We start from the raw sequence: 24,155 nt of genomic DNA on the forward strand, positions 1-24,155 counted from the left end.
AACAATATTTTTTAAATTTTATTGTTAATATTGTTTTACACAGTTAACCACTGAATCTTAAGTATTTAATAACTGACTTCATAATTTTTTTAAACATTTATTTATTTACTTGAAAGTCAGAATTAGAGAGACAGCAAGAGATCTTTCATCTATTGATTTACTCCCCCAATGGCTGCAATAGCAAACACTGATTTAATCAAAAGCAGGAGCCAGGAGCTTCTACTAAGTCTCTCACATGGGTGCAGGGGCCTAGGGACTTAAGCAATCCATGGCTGCTTTCCCAGGTCATGAGCAGGGGGCTGGATTGGAAGTGGATCAGTCAGGAATGAACTGGAGCTCCTGCAGCATGCAGGCACTTAAAGGAGGAGGATTTACCTGTTGAGTCACCACACAAGCTCCATGCCTTCATGATTTTATGGTCAGAGTATATTATGCTACAGTCTTTCATTTTGAAGCTAATAAAAAAATTCTGAGTTACAAACAGCTAATTCTACATCATACCTTATACTTGGTCATGGTACTAAAATGATTATTCCGAAAGAACACACAAAGTTCTCCTTCCTGAACCGTTGAAGTTAGTTCACACAATCCATGGTATGTCAGCTGAGTGGCTGTATTGTTCAGAAACTGCTCAGCTACAAAGCCTGTGAAATCAATGTGTAATATTAGATGGAATAATAATTTCAACATTAAAAAGTTACTTTTTGTATTTACATTGTGTTCCAAGCATGGAGAAAAGCCAGCCAGTGTAAGATGTTTCCTAGTTTCAGCTCTAATTTTCCTGTAGCAGATATATATTCCCATCCTAAAAAGAAAAAACGGTATGTGAAATTGTTTTTACCAGCAGATATGCTTACTTAGACTTCACCTACTTCCAAGAATAACTTCAGGGAGCTTGCAATAGAAGACAAAGAAACAATATGATTAAACTTTGTTAAAGCAAATAAAGACAGAAGTTAATAACTTAAAAAGTAGGTAGGAGAGAAAGATATCTATCAATAGCTACCCTGCCAATGGCTAGGGGCTTAGAAATTAAAAATTGCCTTAACAAATTGAATTGCATTATATTTTAACAAACATCAGAGATAATTCTGTGGTTCTAAACTGCTTTGTTCATGCCTAAAAACTAAACAGATATTGATAAATAGAAAACAGTGGGATAAATGATGCCATTTTTATCCTCATTTCCTTTAACACAACATTTATCATAAGATACATCAAGTTCAGAAATATAAACAAAAATACACCAAAGTTTTCTGGGCTTTAATTAAATGATATAGGCACAGTGGATCATCATTATCTGTGGGCTGATATTTGCAAGTTAGGCAAATTTCACTAACAACTCCAAATGAATATGTACAGCACTGTCGTCATCATTTTGTGGGTATGTGCAGAGTAGCCAAAAGTTTGAATCATCGTGGTGAAATGTGCCCACCCAACTGAGGTCAAGCAAGCAGAAATTCTGTTTTTTTTCCCCACAGTTCTCACATAAGTGTCCTTTCATGGTCTAAATTGTTTAGTATCACATTTTCCACACCTTTGTACTTAAAAATGACTTTGGGCATAAAGGTAAAGTGCTAGCTAATTTTCTTAGTGGATAAGATCCGTGATATTTCTTACAAGAAAACACATGTTTAGATAAGCTTTGTTCACACGAGTTGTAGCACTGCCATGAGTTTAATGTTAATGAATCAACAGTATATATTATAACAAGGTCTGGATCAATCGGTTGATAAAAACATGACAAGAAGCACATAAGAACCAAACCTCTGCATTTTTCTTAGGAGTAATGAATGGTTAATAATTCAGTGTGCACAGTAATTGTATGGAGCATTGCTCCCACAAATACTGAGTATCAGCTATATAAATATTTTAAAAACTTAGTGTTTCTCTTTTTCTTTTCTACTATGTGCCCTTCCTTCAATAAGAAATGCTCCAGAAAACAAGGGGGAAGGGTGCTATGGAAAGGATTTTGAGTTGAGAGGCACACACATAGGCTTTAAAAATGAGTCTGTATGGGGGCAAAAACAAACAAGCAAACAACAAAAAAAACCTCATAACAAATTGGCAGAGCCACATAACGCCTAGCCATAGTATTTTTATCAGCAAAGTGGTAAGAATTACAAATATGTCCCGTCATTCTACACACTAAATTAGAAGAGGGAGTTGGGAGAGCTCTAGAGGGCTACAGCAAGGACAATCTATGGCATACTTCTTGGCTTTATCAATATAACTTCTTGGGTTTACAGATCTAAGAAAAAGGAGAGCCCCTTTCCATTATTATTGCTGCTTTGCTAAGCAGTAAGTTACCCAGCAAATTTCTTAATTACATATCAGAGCATTTACTATGATGTTTTATTTATTAATTAAGGATTTTTTGTATTTATTTGAAGGCCAGAGTTATAGGAATAGAGATGCAGTCACACACACACACACACACACACACACACACACACACAATATTTCATCATTGGTTCATCTCAAATGGCTGCCATGATCGAGATTAGGCTAGGTTAAAGTCAGGAGTCAGGAGCTTCATCTGGTTTCCCACATAACAGATGATTATAAATGCCAAGTGAATTTTATCTCTTTTCAAATCACCAGCAGAGCCTAAGAATTATAAAAGCAATGTTTCTTAGTTCTCTTGCCAGCCCTTAACAGTGATTTCAGAAGCAGACTGGAAAAGCTAATCTGGTCTCAATGTTTAATAATTAAATAGATTCTAGTACACAACTCTGTGTTAAACAGTACTTTGCTATCTGCATTGCTTAAATAGTCTGGCTTGAAATAATCAGCTATTTGCACATGCAGATTAAATTGCAACTTCAGACTTGCAGATACTGATACTGATAGAACCAAATGCAAAAAGTGAGCATGATCACAAACAAGAATACTACTGAAAATAAATCTAAGCATTATTTTTCTGACCAGATTACATATTTGAAAATATTTCTGACATTTGGAAACATCAGTAATAAACTAGCATACCAAATCATTTTCCTCTATTACTAGAGTTACTAGAAAACTTAAAAGTTCCAAGTGCCATAAAGAAACAAATTAAAGGGACACTAAAATTATTGAAAAAGGAATACAAAGTAGACATAAGAAGAAAGAAAATTTGATTTACATAAAAATATTTCTTTTGGGGCTAGAGTTGTAGCACAATGGGCTAAGCTGCCAGCTACAACGCTGGCATCCCATATGGGGACCAGTTTGAGTCCTGGCTGCTCCACTTTCAATGCAGCTCCTTGCTAATGGCCTGGGAAAGCAGACCGGTGGCTCAGATCCTTGGGGCCCTATAGCCATGGGGGATTACCCAGAGGAAGCCGCTGGCTCCTGGCGACTTTAGATAGGCTCAGCACTGATCATTGCAGTCATTTGGGATAGGGGAAGTGGAGGAAAGGAAAGGAAAGGAGAGAGGAGGGTTGAACCAGAAGATGGAAGACCTCTCTTTCTGGAAAATACACCTTTCAAATAATAATAATTAGAATAATTAAGTCTTTAAAAACTGAAAAAAAATCAAATTTAAGCTGAGACAGGTCTTAACATTGTTAACTGTGATTGATTTAAACCAATGATCTGATTTTTCTTTTTAATCTAGTATGTCTTTGAGTTTCAAAAATCAGATATGGTGGGTATCATGCTGAGCTGGTTAAGTGATTGCCTGTGACATGAGCATCTCATATCAATACCAGTTCCAGTTGTGGCTGCTCCAACTCTGATCTAGCTCCCTGCTAATGCAGCAAAAGATGTATGTGGGGCCCTGCCACCCATATGGGAGATCTGCAAAGAGTTCCAGACCCCTAGTTCAGGCCTAGCTCTGCCCCAACCATTGCAGCCATTTGAGGAGAACGGTATGAACCGACAGATAGAGGATCTCTCTCCTCTTTAACTCTGCCTTTCAAATAAATAAGCAAATCTTTAAACAAAGTCAGATAGATTATACTACACAATTTCTTTTAATACGAAAAGTGTTCACAGCATTAAAAATATAGTTTCATATTCCAAGGATGCAGTAGGGAGCCCAGAATATTTTACTGTGCCAAAACAAAACAAAACAAAACAAAACAAAACAAAACAAAAAAATGGAGGCGTTTAAGGAATATATTCTTGCGGTTATTTTATTTTCTAAATGCATTATTTTAATTATAAATGCATTATTTTTATTATACCTCATAAAAATTACTGCATGCCTAAGCGAAAATGATTAAAGTTCATCCTTCGCTTCAAGATTTCTTTTTCTGGAGCCAGTGTTGTGGAGTAGTAGGTAAAGCTGCTGCCTGACAGCCAATATCCTATTCTGGCAACAGTTCAAGTCCTAGCTAATCAGTTCAAGTTCCCTATTAATCTACCCAAGACAGCAGCAGAGAATGGCCCACATGCTTGAACCCCTACCTGCATGTGACACCCAGAAGAACCTCCCTACTTCAGCCTGGCCCAGCTGTGGCTCTTGAGCTTATTTCGGGAGTAAACCAATGAATGGAATATCTGTCTTTCTCTAACTTTATCAAGTCTTTCCAATTTTAATATATGTGCTGCCAAAGCAAGCACAACTCTTTCAAATCTTAAAAAAGAATTTTTTTTGTTTATCCTTCACAGAAAGAACAGCAGCCTCAATATTTGTGTGTATTTGTGAAAAAATAAGTAGTAGGGAAGTTACATCAAAATGTATTTTGGCTTCAAATTTCCTTTTCCCATTATCAAATAGAATACAGCTGAAGAAATACTACATTGCTTTTGTGATGACGAATTCAGAAACTCCATTTAGTTAAATATTAGAAAAACTAATGTTCAGAGGAGAAGTGTACTCTGATCCAGAATAGAGATTTCCTACATTGTATTGTCCTGAAACATCATACCAACTGGCAACCAAATAGGACACTTGAGCAGAACATTACTCATGTCAGTCAACTGAAGTGTTCAATATAAAATAGAAAGTTGCTTCAAGCAATCTCCCAAAATAATTCTCTTAAAAGGGTAATTAGGAGTAACATCTTAGTAACTGGCCTTACAAAGGCAGCTAAGTGGTTCCTAAGATGATTATTAGAATTGAAGTCTGATTTTACAAGTCAAGTGAAATGGCTCTATAAAAATCTTTCACTGGTACCTTTATGATGACGGTATCTTAATTCCTGCAAGGAGAATCACTTGCATGTTTTGAAAGTTGCTACTGAAGAAATTTCAAAAAATTTAAACTATAAAATAAATTATTTTGCCAAGAATAAAAGTCAGGTAAAGTAGCACTCACCCACCTTCACTAACCAGCTCACTATTGTCTGACTGCTTACAGGAGATGATCTTCTCCACTAGTTGGTTGTAGCTGCAGTTACCAACAGCTTTTACAATGTCATCAATCTAGAAAACAAATGACTGTCTCACTAATAATGACAAGATAATCAGAAACAGTAACAGAAGAAACCCACAGTACTCCTCAGGATTTCATTCTAACAAAATGCTAAATATAAAATTATTATTTAAAATCAACATTAAAATCAGTGTCTCACATTTTCTAGCTCAAGATAACACATTAAAAAATACTGCAAAGACAACTCAACTATGATGTCATAAGGTTGTGAAGACATGTATATGTGACTAAAATATAAATACTTCAGGAAGACAGCTAAGAAATTTTCAATTTTCTAAAGTTAAAGAGCAAGCTGTTTCATGAAAATTCATATGATTAACGAGTTCCATTTTATTTAGTTCATAGAAAGTACAGGGGAGACAGACAACTAACATTTTTTCCCCAAAGAAAGGTTAACACATGTTAAGCAGGGAAGATATTTATTTCATGATTCTTCCTTAAACTTTGCCTTAGAGATACAGTAGAAAGGTAAATTCAAAATTTTAAGCTACAGTAATACAAAATTGGGCACCTCTACTCTCCCTCCATTACACTCCAACTACTGAAGACAAAAACGTTTCTTTTGCTTAAACAACTTATTTTGGTTGTCTCCTCATCCCTAAAAGTGTATTTCGATTTACTTATAAATCATTTACACAATATTGTACAAATGTTATGGAACAAAACACAAACTGAATAATGATATTAATAAAAATAAGGCTCAACATTTTCTCCTTATATCCATGTTATTATTTCGAATATTTATTCTCTGTATTATATAGGTCTTAGCCCATATCTTTTCAAGTACTTGGGCGGTAGTTTTCAAACAACGGGAGCTTGTTAAAAAGACCTAAAAGGGTGCTAGTGTGGTGGTACAGCACACTACTTTTCCCATTTGGGTAAAAGTTCCTGTCCTGGCTGTACCCCTTTTAATCTAGCTACCTATTGGTGGCCTGAGAAAGTAGTGGAGGATGGCCCAAGGACATGGGTCCCTGTATCCATGTGGGAGATCCAGAAGAAGCTCCTTGCTCCCAACCTCGGAACAGCACAGTTCTGGCTATTGCAGCCATTTGGGAAGGGAGCCAGTAGATCAAAGATCTCTCTGTCTCTCCTTCTCTGTGCAACTCTGACTTTCAAGTAAAAATAAACAGAATCTTTAAAAACAAAAGATCTAAAAGAATTCCAGAAGCAAGTTGCTTATCAATTGTTTATTATTTCATTCTAAAGTCCAGTTGATTTTCATGCAAAGTTTGGGATCACTTCTCTACACTATATGAAGATATCTCAAAAAGTCTGTAAAAAATAGAATTGTGAGAAAAAATCAATTGATGTATAGAGGAACCCCAATCAGAATCACAGCTGACCTCTCACAGGAAACTACGGGTCAGAAGAAAATGGAATGAGATAGTCCAGATTCTAACAGGAAAAAATTGTCAGCCCAGAATGACATACCCAGCAAAACTTTCCTTTGTCTTTGAAGATGAAATAAAATTCTTCCACAGTAAAGAAAAGCTCAAAGAATATGCCTCTTCCAGACCTGCCCAATAAAAGACACTTAAAGATGTTCTCTTGATAGATAAAAGGAATAGCACCTACTAAAACCAAAAGCAAATGTGGAGAACATCCCAGTAAAATAACAACAGAAGACTAAATCAAACAATGAACAACCCATTGCTAAAATGACAGGACCAAATTACCACCTATCCATAATAACCTTGAAGGTAAATGGCTTGAATTCATCAAATGTCACAGAGTAGTGAACTAAATTTAAAAACAAAACCCATTTATCTGTTGCCTACAGGAGACACATCTCACCGACAAAGATTAGCAGAAACTATCTCTCATGGATTTTGATGTTTTTATTTTATTTTCATTTCTTCAAAACAGGTTTTTTTTGCTCATACTAAATTCTTCACTGACTCATAGGTCATACAATAGCATTTTCTTCAAGAAGGTTTTTGATTTTCATTTCTTCAGAGACCATTAGTCATTAAGTAGCACGTTATTTAATTTCATGGTGTTGTTAATTTCTATTTTCTTTTCTGTTGTTGATTTTATTTTATGGCTTTTCATTTAAGGGGATGTATAGTAACTGTAATGGAGACTATCATATCAAGTAGCATGTTATTTAACTTCATGGTATTGTAAATTTCTATTTTCCTTTCTGTTACTGATTTTGTACTATGGCTTTTCATTTAAGGAGATGTATAGTAACTGTGTAATAGAGGCTATCATATCCAGATGTGAACCTACAATGCAGTATGCATCTCTACTTCCAGACTAAAGATGGACTCTCAATGAAATTGTTAAATATCTCTTGACAGGGCCCAGCGGCGTGGCCTAGCGGCTAAAGTCCTCGCCTTGAAAGCCACGGGATCCCATATGGGCGCCGGTTCTAATCCCGGCAGCTCCACTTCCCATCCAGCTCCCTGCTTGTGGCCTGGGAAAGCAGTCGAGGACGGCCCAAAGCTTTGGGACCCTGCACCCGCGTGGGAGACCCGGAAGAGGTTCCTGGTTCCCGGCACCGGATCTGCGCGCATCGGCCCGTTGTGGCTCACTTGGGGAGTGAAACATCGGACGGAAGATCTTCCTCTCTGTCTCTCCTCCTCTGTGCATATCTGGCTGTAATAAAATGAATAAAATCTTTAAAAAAAAAAAAAAAACTGGATATTTCCATAAAAAAAAAATAAAATAAAATAAAATAAAAAAAAAATATCTCTTGACAATAGGATGCTGGGCTCTGCCATTGTCCATACCTGCAATGTCAGGACATACTTAAATAGCAGAATGATGGGCTTATGGCTGTTTATGATGAACTATAGTATTGTAATAATATAGGGGAAATCTGTGGGGAGGAGTAGGATTTGGGGAGGGGGTACAGAAAATCCCAGATCCTGTGGAGTTGTATCATAAAACAATAAAAAAAAGAAAAAAAGAATTAAAAGAAATTCATATACAGTTTTAAAAAAATATATTTATCATGATTTTTTTGGAAGAGTCTTCATAATTAATTTTATGTGTTCCTACAAAATTCAGTGATGGTAAAAGCCTTTTCACTCTGACAAATTGGGCCAGTGGTTGGTTGAGAAAATAAGCTAATTGAAAAGTTAAAACAGGAAACTGTAGAAGATGTGACAGACATATCCTAAACTTACCAGCTTGAAACCCAAAAAGGTGTGCATTCACTGCTCAGCTTTTGATGCAGAGCCAAATAAAGCTTTTTATTTGAGAGGGTCTTTGGGCATGATTCTATGAAACCCACACAAAAATGCCTATGCCTTCCAATTTGGTTCTGACTTTAGTTTTGCTTTGCTTTGGTTTTTGGCAAATAGAGAGACAGAAACAGAGAAAGTGCCTTTATCCACTACTTGAATCCCTAAAATGCCAACAAGGGTGAGAGGCTGAAGCCCGGAGCTGGGAACTCAATCCGAGTCTCCTATGTGGGCGACAGGAATCCCCCTGGGCTGTCACAACTTCTCAGAGTCTGCACGAGGAGGAGGCTGGCGTCAAGCTCAGGTACTCTGATGTGAGACACCACTGCCCTAACAGCACCCTAACTGCAAGGCCATCTTACTCATGCAGCATTCCACTTCTGATGTATTTAAAATATGAAATCATTTGAGGAGCCAGACTACAGATACTCATTATCCTCAACATTTTGCTGTTTTCTGTAATTTTCCTTAGTAACCCAACTTCAGCAAATCTTTCTAAGCAATCTGAAATTTCAAAGAATCCACAGTAGCACAACTAGAATACAAAAAATATAAAAATCAGTATGTTTCTATAGACAAGTAGTAACATTACAAATGTTCACAGGCAGAATCTCTAATATTTCATCCAGCCTATTTGTGCTTATTATATACTATGTAGCACATGCTATTACAGAAGCTGCAAATACAACAAAAAGTATATATGCTTTCATAAAGCTTATAGTCTATGGATTGGTTTTGTCACACAGTGGGCTAGGCCACTGTTGATAACACTGGCATCCCACATCAGAGTGTTGGGTTCAAGCCCCAGCAGCACTGTTTCTGATCCAGCTCCTTGGTTATGTGTCTAGGAAAGCAGAAGATGGCCCAAGCACTTGTGCCTGGCCCAGCCTTACACCATGGCAGCCACTCTCTCTTTCTCTCTCCCTCTTGTCACCATCTCTCTGTCCCAAACAAAAACATTTTCAAAAAGGTCGCATGCTAGAGTGAAAATAGTTAACCAAATAAATGTGGCAAACAAGTGTTACTTTTCATTGTAGTATAATTGGATAGATCATCATGTAGTTATTTGTCTTTTGATGACTCCGGGCTATTTTCAGTTTGAGACAATGGAAAAGATTACTGCTACATTCTCATACTTATCTTCTTTCCACATATCAAAGATTTCCCCATGGTATGTGCCTTGTCAATCTGCTGAGTCTTAGGGTATGTGTTTCTCCAGCTTTACTAGATGAAAGTTTTTTTCGAAGGTCAATTTGCATTCTCATCAGCCAAGCGCTCATCAGTTCGATGCACATCGCCAATGTTGAACACTATGACTTTTAATTTTTTTTAGAGATTTATTTAATTTTGAAAAGACAGAGTTATAGAGAGAAGAGACAGAGAGAGAGGTCTTTTGTCCGTTGGTTCACTCCCCAGATGGCCAGAGCTGAGCCAATCTGAAGCCAGGAGTCAGGAGCCTCTTCCAGGTCTCCCACGTGGATGCAAGGCCCCCAAGACTTGGGCCAGTCTCTGCTGTTTTCTCAGGCCAAATGCAAAGAGCTGGATTGGAAGCAGAGCAGTTGGGACTCAAACTGGTGCCCACATGAGATGTCAGTGCTGCAAGAACTTGAGCCACCCTCCACTGCTTTTCTAGGCTGTGAGCACACAACTGGGTCCGCAGTGCAGCAGCTGGGACATACTGGTGCCCGTACTGGATGCCCTGGCACCAAAGGTGGAAGATTAGCTTGCTACACCACTGTACTGGGCCCAGGCTGCCCTTTGGATGACACAGCATCCCAAACTCCAGTGTCAGTTTGAGTTCCAGTTGTTCTGCTTCCAATTCAATTTGCTACTAATGTTCTTGGGAAGGCAGCAGAAGATCATACAAGTTCAGGGCCTTGTCATCTAAGATGGAGTTGTTGGTTTTGGAGTTCTTGGTTTTTTTGCTTCATCTCGGCCCAGACTTTGCTGCTGCAGCCATTTAGGCAAAAAGTCAGCAGAAGGATGGTCTTTCTCTCTCAAGTCATTCACTTCTGTCACTCTGCCCTTCAAATAAATAAACTTTAAAAATATGCGTGTATATATTCTAAGTTTTATTAGAACTTTCTTGATCCAAACAGCTTCTAAATATTATTTTTCTAGTGACTACTAGATTAAGTGAATGCTGGTCAGAGAATATTCCATCCTCTGTATATTTTAAATCCTTAGAAATCTGTTTTATGCTGCAGCAATAGGTCAATTTTTATAAAATTTATATGTGTATGAAAAGATTATATAGACAGGGTTGTGAAAAAATAAGGGAAGACAGAAAAATTAATGATCAGACCAAAAAAAGAAGATTGATGATTAAACATGATGTGATATTCTGGATCCTGGAACAACATCAACAAAAAACATTAGTAGAAAAATCTGACTTCTAGAAGAATGGGAGAGAAGTTTACAGTAGAAATTCTACAGCCACGGGAGATGCTGTGGAGCAGAGTGGGCAGTACAAACAAAGCCACAGCAGTCGTTTGGGCTGCTGCCCATAACTCCTGCAGCTCCAGGGTTGGAGGAGCTGCCAGCTGCTGAGAGCAAGCAAACGCCTATGGGCACCCCACTGAGCCACAGTCAAAGCCCTCAGAGGAGAAAAACAACAAGGATTTCCACAAACTCCTAAAAATAAAAGAAGAAATTTAAGAAACAAGGAAAAGGTCCCAAAAGGAACAACATGACTGCAACATTAGAATTTGAAGATTGGGGCCCAGCGGCATGGCCTAGCGGCTAAAAGTCCTCGCCTTGAACACCCCGGGATCCCATATGGGCTCCGGTTCTAATCCCGGCAGCTCCACTTCCCATCCAGCTCCCTGCTTGTGGCCTGGGAAAGCAGTCAAGGATGGAAGATCTTCCTCTCTGACTCTCCTCTTCACTCCCCAAGTGGCCGCAATGGCCGGGGCCGAGCCGATCCGGAGCCAGGAGCCAGGAGCCCGTTCAGGTATCCCACGTGGGTGCAGGGTCCCAAGGCTTTGGGCCGTCCTACTTTCCCAGACCACAAGCAGGCAGCTGGATAGGAAGTGGGGCCGCCGGGATTAGAACCCGCACGTATATAGGATCCCAGCGCGTGCAAGGCGAGGACTTTAACTACTACGCTATTGTGCCAGGCTCAAAATAAATCTTTAAAAGAAAAAAGAATTTGAAGATGAAGAGGTTGATGAAATGCATAAAAATGAATTCAATGGAGTGACTGTAAGATTACTCAGAAACACAGAAGAAACAATTTCATGAGATAAAGGAATCCATACACAATACAGGTGAAAAATTTTGCTGAGAGACTAAAGTACTGAAGGAGAAATAAAACTGAAAAATTAGAAATGAAGCACTGAATATGTCAAACAGAAAGCATCAACAACAGAATTGAATGGATAGAAGAAAGAATACCAGAGCTAGAAAAACTGAAAACAGTGTTTGAGATGAATGGGATACTAACAAATGACCAAACATATGTGTCTTAGGGGTTACCACAGGCATAGAAACCCAGACTGAACCAGAAAGTCTCTTCAATAATAGTAGAAATAAAGGGGCACCCCAAAATAGGAAGCACATAGAACTCCTAATAGGTACGATCATAAAATATTTTCGCCACAATAAATTATACTCAAACTTTCAACAGTAAAGCAAACAAAAAAAGGACTCTAAAATACAAAAGAAACAACAGATTATGTTCAGAGGATCCCCAATTAAACTATCATCTGATTTCTCATCAGAAAGCCAACAGGCTAGGAGAAAACAGAGACATAATCCAAGTCCTAAAGGAAACTGTCAACACAATTTCTGTACCCAGATAAGCTCTCATTTGTAAATGAAGGTAAAATAACACAAAATAACACAGAAATAACTTCCAAAATAACACAAAAATTGAAAGAATTTATCACTTTTCCAACCTTATAAATGACTCTTAAGGATGTGCTACATACAGATATAGAGAATGCAGGTCATCATTAAAAGAATGTGAAGGCAGAAACTCTAGTAAAAGCCCAAAAGAAACCCAAAGCAAACAATGAGAATATTTATGAAAAAATGGTGGGGTCACAATAATGGGTGTGAGAGCTGAATGGGATGTAGAACAGACTGGACCAGTCCACTGCACATGCTGGCAGACACAGGAACTAGGGATGGGGGCTGGCCCAGTAGGGGTTATTGGGGGTCACTCTGACTAGACTGAAGCTCCTACTGGTGTATGTGAGTGCCAAGTGTGTGGTTGGCAAGGTTGGGCTGGAGAAGGGATTGGAGATAGATGTGACCAGCAATTGCAACTATCAGTGTGTGTGCAGACTGATGCGAGCGACAGAATGAGCTGAATCCCATATGGGTGGGTACACATTAGAATCAGATCTGGGATCACCTCAGACAAGATTTCTTTGAGAGTCCCCCCAACTGAATCACTGGACTCAGAACTCCAACCATGGGGACAGTGGCTGGACCTGCGATCTGACAGTGGAGTGTATGTGTCTGAATGGGACCGCCTCAGTTACTGAAGATGGTGCAGTGGAGAGCACACCAGATGCACATGGAGGATCAGGCAGTCCATTGGAGCCTGCGGAGGACATCCAGTACCATAGTAGAGGCAGGATGCCAGAACAAACTACATTGAAATAAAGAAAATATAAGATCAATGAAATGAAGACTGCTTTTTATTTTTTGAAAAAGTAAAATTGATACACCTTTGGTCAAACACACAAAAGACAGAGAGAGAGACACCTAAATCAATAAAGTCAGAGATGAAAAGAAGGATGCAGGATGGAAACAATATGGACATAATGGCATTGCCCACTTTCCTATCCCTCTGAACCTTTTTTTTTCCTTTTTTCTTTTTTTTTCTTTTTTTTCTTTTTCCTTTAACTGTAATTAACTATGTAAAGATTGTCAACAACAATACAATAAAAAAAAAAAAAAAGAAAAGAAGGATGCTACAACAGAAACCACAGAAATAAAACAATCATCAGGAATTACTACAATCAGCTATATACCAATGAAATGGAAATTGGAGAAGAAATGGATAGATTTTATTGGACACATGCAATCTACCAAAATTAAACCATTAATTTATAGAGAACATAAATATACCAATAACCAAGACGGAGACTGAGTCAGTAATGAACACCCTCTCAACACAGAAAATCCCAGGACCATATGAATCCACACCTGATTCCTCAGAGATCTCAACATAGCTATCCCATTAGACGCAGCTATCCCACCTCTGGGAATTTACCGGACCGAAAGGAAATGAAACCAGCACGTAAGTTATTTAAACCTCTCCATGTTTGCTGCGCTCCCAGATGTCCACCAACTGATGACTAGGTAAAGAAAATGTACTATGTATATACATGCTATGGAGTATTATTCAGCTGCTAAAGATAATGAAGCCTCTTTTTTTTTTTAAACAACAAAATGGATGCAAATGGAAACCATTACACTTCGAAAAATAAACCATTCTCAAAAAGACAAATATGTTTTCTCTAATACACAGGTGCTACTACAGACTGCAAAAAAAAAATGCATAGCAATGAAATGGGTCACTTTGGAATATAATTGTTATTTTTAGCCCATGTTATACTCCAGTGAAACTCTGGTCTTCCTACATTTTGTTTGTTGAATGTTATGATTAGTGGTGAATTAAACCTGCAAATACAGAGTAGTTTAAAACTATGACTTTGCAAAAATTATGATGAAGAGAGGGGATGGGAAGAAGTGTACTGAGGAGAGCAATTTGACTGCATGGAACTATACCTGTGAAATGCACAAAGTCTGTACTTTTTATGTGAATCAAAAAATTCTAAAAGCACCCAGATATAGGAAGGAAAAAAAGAAAATGTAGAAATGGTGATCTTACCACCTTCCTGTAGTCCTTGACTAATTACCTAATCAACTATGTAAAAACTGTCAAAACTAAAAATAATTTTTAAAAACTCTAAAAGCAGTTTAAAAAAACTCCTACGAAATGTGAATAAAGACTGTAGTTAATAGTAATATATCAATGCTCAATTTTATTGTTTTGATATATATACCAAGGTCATGTGAAATGATAACATCAGAAAAAACGGTTGTATACTACAGGGAATTCTCTGAAATACATTTATGATTTTCCTATAAATCTGCAATTACTCTGAAATAAGTGCATTCATTTTTTAAAAGGATACATGTTATGAGTTTTTCTCTTTTACTTCCTCTATTAGTTAAAAAAATAGACATATTAGAATCTTTCACTGTGGCTATCTATCTTTTAAATTTTATTTAATTTTTCTTACGCAGTTTTGGGTTACATTATTAGATGTATATAGATTTTGCTTATTATTGGCAAAACTTCTTTACCTATATAATACTCAGGAATACAAGACACTAATAGTCAATCAGGATATTTATGTTCCAGATCTCTAGAAGCGCACAAATTTGAAATGGTTATATCTAATAAATTAATTGTCCTTAATAATTTTTAAAGATTTATTTTTATTAAAAAGTCAGATTTACAGAGAGAAGGAGAGAAAGCAAGCCCTTCCATTTGCTGATTCACTCCTCAAGTACCCATGTAGGATCCTGGCATGTGCCAGGTGAGAACTTTAGCTACCAGACTACCATACCAGAAATATTATTAATATTTTTTCATTTTATTTAAAGTCTATTTAAAGCCTATTTTTTTCCAATATCACTACCAGCATATATATATATATATATATCTCCATATGAGATTTAGAGAGAAAGATCTTCCATATGCTGGTACACTCCTCAAGTGGATACAATGGCCAGAGCTGAGCCAATCCAAAGCCAGAAGCCAGGAGCTTCCTCCAGGTCTCTCGTGTGAGTGCAGGGTCCCAAGGCTTTGGGCTGTTCTTGACTGCTTGTCCAGGCCACAAAAGCAGGGAGCTGGATGGGAAGTGGAGCAGCTAGGACCGGAATCGACGCCCATATGGGATATAAGGCGAGGACTTCAGCTAATAAGCAACTGCACAAGGCCCTGCTTTTCTTTTGATCAGTAATTTTATGGTTTGTCTTTACCTTTTCTTTGCAATGTTTGTATAACTATATATTTTTAACTCTCATAAAGAGCAAAAACATAATTTTAATCTATTCCAGAATCATTAGCTAATTAGTCCAATTTTCATTTACTCTGATTCATATAGTTGAATTTATTAAATGTACCTGTCATTGCAATTTAACATTCCTCTGTTCTTTCCTTCTTTTAGATTAATTTTTTCCCCTTATACTAAAAATTATTCACTATGCTTTCTATGTGTTTTATGGTAATTGTGGAAAAATCACTGTCCAAAAGCATTTTCAGCAATGAAGAAAATATTCCAAATCTATATTACCCAACAGGATATCCACTAGTCACATCTGGCTACTGAGAAATTGAAATGTGGTTAATCCAAATCAGGAACTAAATTTAAAATTAAGTGGGCAGACACGGTTAACATATAATACTGGAAAGTAATAGAAACTATAACTTTTTAAAAAAGGTTTATTTTTATTTTTATTGCAAAGTCAGATACATAAAGAGAGGAGGAGAGTCAGAGAGGAAGATCTTGTGTCTGATGATTCACTCCCTAAGTGAGCGCAATGGCCGGTGCTGTGTCTATCTGAAGCCAGGAGCCAGGAACTTCCTCCAGGTCTCCCACATGGGTGCAGGGACCCAAGGCTTTTGGCCGTCCTCGACTGCTTTCCCAGGCCACAAGCAGGGAGCTGGATGGAAAGGGGAACTCCCTGAGCATTTAACGCAAGGATTTAGCCGCTAGGTCATCATACTGGGCCTCATGTCTGATTTCTTAAAAATGGGATACAGTTCATCCATTTGTATCAGTAGCTATGTGTCATCTGATAAACAACAGAAGCGATGTACATGCTTAGCTTAAAAAAATGTACCACAGGTTGGACAGAAATTGTGTTCACGAGGCATTTCTGGGGTAGCTAGTAGTTGTCAGGCTTTCTGCTCCAGTCTCAGCTTTTTGTGTTACTTACTTACATTGCGACAGAAGCTGCTTAAATTTCAAATCCAAAAATCTGTATGAAGTGCCTTTCCGAACTAACTTGTTCTACATATTCTGGTTTTCTGTTCTGCAATTAACTATCCAGCAAATAAGTATCTGTGGTGCTCTGGTGAATACCAGCATCCGGTGACTGAATTTCCTCATGATTAACTGATAACTCCTTAATAGCAACACCGGATGCCAGATGACAGTAGAATGATATATTCAGTGCCCTGATGGAAACAAATGCTAACCTCTAATTCTGCTGTCAGTAAAATTGTCTTAAAATGGAGCTCTAATTCTTCACATTAATTAAGATAATTTGCTGTTTGTAGTCCATTATTAGTAGAAATTGTAAACAAGTATTTTGTTCAAAAGGAAACTAATCCCACAAGGAGGGAAGAGTAAGTAATGATAAATAAATGGATAAATCAAAATGTTGACTGTATCAAATATAATTTTTTAGAGTTTCAGAGAGTACTGCATGTGCCAGAACAGTGAGCTGGAAAAAGGGCTAACTGAATTGACTGTTGTAAGTGCTTGCTTAGAATTAGTTGTTAAAGAAAAGAGCAATTTCTGATTTGAATGAGGTAGAGGTAGATGTTATGGTTTCGGGCCCGACACAGTGGCCTAGTGGCTAAAAGTCTTTGCCTTGAATGCCCCGGGATCCCATATGGGCGCCGGTTCATGTCCCAGCTGCTGCACTTCCCATTCAGCTCCCTGCTAGTGGCCTGGGAAAGGAGTGGAGGATGACCCAAATCCTTGGGACCCTGCACCTGCATGGTACATCGGGAAGAAGCTCCTGTCTCCTGGTTTCAGATCGGCTCAGCTCTGGCTGTTGTGGCTCCGTGGGGAGCGAACCAGCAGATGGAAGATCTTTCTCTCTGTCTCACCTACTCTCTGTAAATCTGACTTGTCAATAAAAAGAAATAAATCTTAAAAAAAAAAAAAAAAGAATTCAGACATGTAGCTGGTACTGTGACAGACCAGAAACAGCCAGTGCCTGTGACACTGATCTCCTGTCTGGGGGCCAGTTTGAGTCCCTGGTGTATCACTTCCAATCCAGTTCCTTGCTAATGACCTAGGGACAGCAACAGAAGATGGTTCAAATCCTTGGATCCCGCTACTCACATGAGAAAGCTGGAAGAAGCTCCTGGCTTTGGATCATCTTAGTCTAGCCATGGTGGCCATTTGGCCAGTGAACCAGTGGATGGAAGCCCTTTCTCATTCTCTGTCTCTTACTGTAAAACTCTGCTTTCCAAATAAAGAAAGAAATCTTTGTGGGGGTATAATGGAACATGCATCCCTGCTTCCACATGAAAGATGGATTCCCAAAGAAACTGTTGGACATGTGTAGACAATGGGATGCTGGACTGCCTGACATCGTCTGTACCAAAAATGTTGGGGTACACTTAAATAAAAGACTGAGAGATTTATGATTCCTTATTAAGGAATACACCATAGTAAAATGGGGAAAATCTGTTAGGGGGTGAGAATTTCGGGTGGGGGGGGAAATCCCAGCTTATACGAAATTGTACCACATAATTCAAAATTCAAAATAAAAATATATTTTAAAATAAATATCTTGCAGCAGGGTGAGTTTGGGAGGGGTTCGGGCCTTGGGTTTGGGGGCAAGTGCCGCTCCTCACAGTGTGGCGGCTGTGGGGGGTGCCCCTGCCGGATTGGACCCAATGCTGGGGGCTCACGCCAAAGACACTGCTGCAAGGCAGTGAACGAGTCCTCGGCCTCACCCAGGACCCAAGAGAGCTCTTTCCTCAGGGTAAGTGCGCCATGAGGGAACTTGGGAACTGGGTTAAAATTCCTAGCTCTGCCCAGCTACTAATATCTTGAGGCTGGGTGAGTTTGGGAGGGGTTCGGGCCTTGGGTTTGGGGGCAAGTGCCGCTCCTCACAGTGTGGCGGCTGTGGGGGGTGCCCCTGCCGGGTCAGACCCAATGCTGGGGGCTCACGCCAAAGACACTGCTGCAAGGCAGTGAACGAGTCCTCGGCCTCCCCCAGGGTGGTCAGTGCACCATGTGGTGCCAGGCTTTGCCTGCTGGCCGCCCGGCGGCAAACTCAGGGGTTTTTAAAGATATGTTTGCTGCCTGGGGACACCCATGACTAAGTCCAATTTTAGTGTAGGTGAGTAGTGAATGTTGGGTGATTCCCAGTGACAGGGTCATAGAAGTTTTAGGCAGGCGTGGGGACTGAGACCTGGTGGTTTGGAGGGAAGTACCCAGGAGACAATTACGGTTAGTTAGATACACCAACCCAATTCGGAATACAGAAATGGCCTGTTTGCCTAGAACATCACTGATCATCACACACTAGCCCACACCAATGCTATGGATGGGGGCCTCCTTGGCAGTGATGGGTACCATTACCCAACTGTTTGGTGGAGTGGTCACATCTGGCAGGGTCAAGACTCTGTCCAGCACGCGAGAGAACTTGGTCTGGGGGTAGACACTATGGGGTTGTGTGGGCCCAACTCTGTGGAAATACAAGTTCCCCTGGTTAGCTCGCAAGCTGGGGTTGGGATGGACTAAGCTAGATGTGACCATGCCACCTGCCATCACACACAGTGCAGGAACCCAAAACAGTCAGTGCAGGTCAAGGCAGCAGCACCTGAAAGTACATCCTTTAACAGGATGCGGGGTGGGCTGTGCTGCCACTGGAATGGGACAGAATGGGCAGGGCTGAACAAACCTTAACTCACAAGAAACAACAGAAATCAGGTTGGAGCACAGGTCATGCCAAGTAGGTCTCTGCACCTACTGATCTGCATAAGACAGGGATGCTAAGCCACAGCATCTAAGGGGACAGAACAAGTGAGGGGCTTTATCAAGTTGAATCAGAGCAACCACTGGCCTTCACAAGATCTAAGGCTGGGAATAGGCCCAGTTGGGCAGCTAAGGGGATACTCTAGCTGGGTTGAGTTTCCCACCAATGAGCACACGGGCTGGAATGGGGGCTGCGTTCTGATCAGGATACGAGTGTAATCCCACTTGGCACAAGTGTGGACTGGGAATGGAAGCACCAAGCCGGGCCAGACTCCAACACCATCTGGTGCTCTGCAGGACCAGGGGAAATGAATGACAGACTAGGCTAGGTCTCAGCCCCTACTGAACCATGTGTCAGCTGTATGAGGGTATGGAAGACCCATGGCTGGGTTGAAACATCCAACAATAAGAACCAGATTGGGTTGAAGAACAGTCAGGAAACACCACTGTTCCTGCTAGGACAGGAGGTGAACTGAACAGGGCTGGCTCATGGACCCACTGGTATGCGCGAAAGCTGGCACTGGGAGGGTTTCTGATGGAGGAGCCTGGGCAACTCCTCTGGCAGGACACAGTCCCTGCAGGTAAGCGCAAGAAGCACAATAGGAAACAGCCCAGAACAGGCTATGGAAATTATCCCACTGGTACACACATGGCATGGGTTGGGGGCGGACCAGGCTGAACCTGTTCACATCACCCGCTGGTGAGTCGGAGCGCCAGAACAGTGTGGGTTAAGCCAGGTTCGGTTGTGACACATACTAGTACACAATAAGGAATGCCAAGGTGAGATGAGCCATACCAGATGTGGTTGCAGCGCCCAAACAGCACAGGTGATAATCAGGGGGAGGAGGCAAAGCTGACAGGGGAATATGGGCTCCCCTGCTGGACAACTACTTCCATTGGAAAGCGTGAGTCGGGATAGGGCAGATCAGAATAGGAAGGCTGTTACACCTGTGGGCCTCAGGGGGGCCAGATAAGGGAAGGGCCACGGTGGGCTGACTGTTCCAACTGGTGCAAGCAAAAATTAGAGTGGGTGAGGGTTGGTTGGGCTAGCCGCAGTACTAGCTGGCACAGGCTGGCACTTGGAGCTAATTCTGTCAAGTCAAATGCCAGAACTACCTGGAGAGTGCATAATCTGGGAGTGAGTGTGGCCTAGAAGGGAAATAGTGGTCACCTCCTTCGGGGCTACCACTCTCATTGGACAGCAAGAACACCAGGACAGGAACAGGGGTGGCTGTACAGAGGGCACCTGCCAGTAGGTGTGTGGGCTGGATAGTAGGTTGGTTGGGATGAGCTGGGCTTCAATGCCCATCGACACGTGCGAGAGCTAAACAGGATGTGGGACAGACTTGACAAGCCTGCAGTGCGTACTGGCAAGCAAGGGAACCAGGGTAGGGGGCAGAACTGGTGGGGGTTGTGGGGAGTCGCCCCAACCAGGCTGCAGCTCCAACAGGTTTGCGTGAGGACCGAGTATGAAGTGGGCAGGATCGAACTGGACTACAACACCCGTTGGTTCACGAGGAAGACAGGGCTGGAAGCAGAACAAACCCAGCAATCCCAACGACCAGCATGAGCATAAGCTGATTGGTTTGACGGATGGTGTCGGACTCTGTACTAGCAAACTCGCACAAGAATCATGCCTGGGATCATCTCAGATGAAGTCTCCTTGGAGATCCCTCCAACTGAACTGCTGATCTTAGAACCCCAGCCACGAAGAGACTGTCAGCCAGTGGATTCTGAATAGGATTCATTGCGATTGGAACTGAGAGATTGGCAGCAATCCAGAACTGATGAACTATCAAAACTGTATGAGCAGGACCCTCAGAGCGCGCCTCCCGTTGGCGATCTGGGATGGGTGGGAGGTTGGGTGGGGCTTTTCCCTTTGTTTTTTTCCCTAACCCTAGATACAGGGTAAAAAATGATATTGATGTGGAAACAATGGTATTACCCACTTTCACCTTGTAGCCCTTGACACTTTGTTCCTTAATCAACTAAGTAAGATTATTAAAAAATAATTATAAAAAAAAAAAAGAAAAGCAAAAAAAAAAAAGAAAAGAAAGAAAATCAGTAATAAATAAATAAATAAATCTTTCTTAAAAATCCAGACTTTTATTCTTCAGGCCATCCATCACCTCATTCACATTAAGAATCAACACAGCGGGTCTGGTGTGGTAGCCTAATGTCTAAAGTCCTCACCTCGTAGGCGCCGGGACGCTATATGTGTGCTGGTTCATATCCCAGCTGCTCCACTTCCCTTCCAGCTCCCTGCCTGTGACATGGAAAAGTAATGGAGGGTGGCCCAAGACCAAGACCCTGAAGAAGCTCCTGTTGCCTGCCTTTAGATCGGCTCTGCTCTGGCTATTGTGGCCACTTGTGGAGTGATCAGTGGATGGAAGATCTTTCTATCTCTGCTTCTCCATAAATATGACTTTCTGATAAAAAAACAAATAAATAAATCTTAACACACACACACACACACTGCTTGGAATTGCTACCCGCAAGAATCCAACATGGCACATCTTGGATGCATGAACTGCTGGCCATCCTTAGACTTGTCAGTGACATTCTCAGAGAGGCGGACACAGGTGCCTGGCTGCTTCAGTAAGCCCTTCTTCCTCTGCCCATAATACCAGCTGCCTTTGACAGGATGAAAAACCTCTGACATGTCTTTGTGATTATCTTCTCTGAAGTAAACTGCACCCATGCTATACTTCTCAATTAATAGTTACTGAATATTGCTATGTTCCAGGCACTGTTTTAACCCCTGAAATAAAATACCTTAAACCCTCAGAAACATACATTCTAGTTAATGTACAGTCAACTACAATTAATCAGGTAAGAACAAATAATAACTCCACATGATAAGTTCCATAAAGAAAATCAAACTAGCTCATGAGAAAAGGGAAAGCAATCAATTTCAGTAAGTCAGCTAGGGGGAGCCTCTAGAATAAAGTGAAATTTGACCTAACACCAGAACAATAAAGAACCAGAAATGTGAAGATGTAGAAGAATAATATGTCAGATATAAGAACAATATTGCACAGTGTAGGGCTGGCATGGTGGATCAACAGGCTAATCCTCCACCTGCAAGCTCCGGGTTGAGTATTGGCCGCTTCACTTCTGAGCCAGCCTCCTGCTAAAGCACCTGGGAAAGCAGTGGAAGACAGCCCAAGGACCTGGGTCCCTGTACCTATGTAGAGACACAGATGAATCCTATCGCTTAGCTTTGGCCTGGCCTGGACCTGGTCACTCTGGCCATTTGGCCAGAGTAAACCAGTGGATGGAAGCTCTCTCTATATCTGTCTCTCCGTGTGTCTCCCTTTAGTTCTTCCATCCTCACATTAGGTAATTTTGTTGGTCAAAAATATAAACAAGTTTTTTTTTTTAAACTCAGGCAGAAGTTTTAGACTTAAACACTACATTCATGAGGAATAAAAGGAAAAAAAAAACTGATAAAATGGGTTTCATTAAAATTAAAAATCTTTTTGGGCCCAGCGCCATGGCCTAGCAGTTAAAGTCCTTGCCTTTAATGCACCAGGATCCCATATGGGTGCCGGTTCTAATCCCGACAGCCAACCTGCTTCCCATCCAGCTCCCTGCCTGTGGCCTGGGAAAGCAGTCGAGGATGGCCCATAGCTTTGGGACCCTGCACCCGCTGGGAGAGCAGGAAGAAGCTCCTGGCTCCTGCCTTTGGATTAGCTCAGCTTCAGCCATTGCAGCTGCTTGGGGAGTGAACCATCAGACGGCAGATCTTCCTGTCTGTCTTTCCTCCTCTCTGTATACTGACTTCCCAATAAAAATAAAAAAAATCTTTAAAGAAATTAAAAACCTCTTTAATTTGTACAAATCTTCCTAAGATGACAAAACCCAAGATAGAAGGAACAGCATTGTGGCACAGCCAATTAAGCCATCACCTACAATGCCAACATCCTATACTGGCAAAAGTGATTATGATAGCAGCTACTTTGCTTCCAAACCAGCTCCCCACTAACATGCCTGGGAAAACAGCAAAAGACAGTTCAGATACTTAGGGCCTGCCACACATGTGTGACACCCAGATGGAGTTAAAGGCTCCTCGCTTTGGCCAGATCAGCCCTGGATGTTAGCAGACATTTCAGGAGTGGATCAGGAGATAGGAAATATCTTTGCCACTCTTTCAAATGAATACATAGCAAATAAGTAAGCACAAAATTGAAAAAGAAAAGCTACAGAGTGGGAGAAAATATTTGCAAAACCTATACCTGACAAAGAATAGTATCTAGAAGACATAAAAGTCACCATGGGCCAGTCTGAAATTAGGAGCCTGAAATTCAGCTCTGGCCACCATGGCAACTTGGGGGAGTGAACCAGCAGATAGATCTTTTCTGTCTTTCCTTTTCTCTGTAAATCTGACCATCTGATAAAAATGAATGTAAAGATGGGGTGGGGGGAGAGTTTGAGGGCCAGCATTGTGGTATAGTGGGTAAACCTGCCATCGCAATGCGGTGCCAGTTTGGGTCTCAGCTGGTCCACTGCCAATCTAGCTGACTGCTAGTGGCCTTACAAAAGCAAGGGAAGATGGCCCAAATATTTGGGCCTTGCTGTCTATGTGGGAAACTCGGAGAAAGTGCCTGGGTCTTTGTTTTGGCCTGGTCAAGTCCTGGTCTTTGTAGCCATCTGGGAAGAGAACCAGCAGATGGAAGAGCTCTCCTTTTCTCTCTCTCTGAAACTCTGACTCAAAGAACACATCTTTAAACAAACAGGCAAATCTTCAACACATCATAAAACAATATAAATTTGAGGATCATTAGCTGGTTTAATTTCTTTTACAGTTCACAACTAACATTTTAAAATTGTTACTACTTTATA

The 24,155-nt window shown here is 40.6% G+C and overlaps 1 protein-coding gene across 4 annotated transcripts in view; it reads right to left on the minus strand.

Annotated features, from left to right (window-relative positions):
• The window catches only part of MINDY2 (MINDY lysine 48 deubiquitinase 2), a 90,671-nt gene that overhangs the window by 23,628 nt on the left and 42,888 nt on the right, over window positions 1–24,155 (minus strand). For all 4 annotated transcript variants that reach the window (XM_058665782.1, XM_004578043.2, XM_004578042.2 and 1 more), the window contains exons 5-6: window positions 5,253–5,355; window positions 502–644 (exon numbers count right to left, since the gene is read on the minus strand). In XM_058665782.1, coding sequence (XP_058521765.1) covers window positions 502–644; window positions 5,253–5,355 — 246 coding nt within the window. The remainder of the gene's footprint in view (window positions 1–501; window positions 645–5,252; window positions 5,356–24,155) is intronic.

Source organism: Ochotona princeps, chromosome 6 (genome assembly GCF_030435755.1).
Source record: "Ochotona princeps isolate mOchPri1 chromosome 6, mOchPri1.hap1, whole genome shotgun sequence".
NCBI lineage: Eukaryota > Metazoa > Chordata > Mammalia > Lagomorpha > Ochotonidae > Ochotona > Ochotona princeps.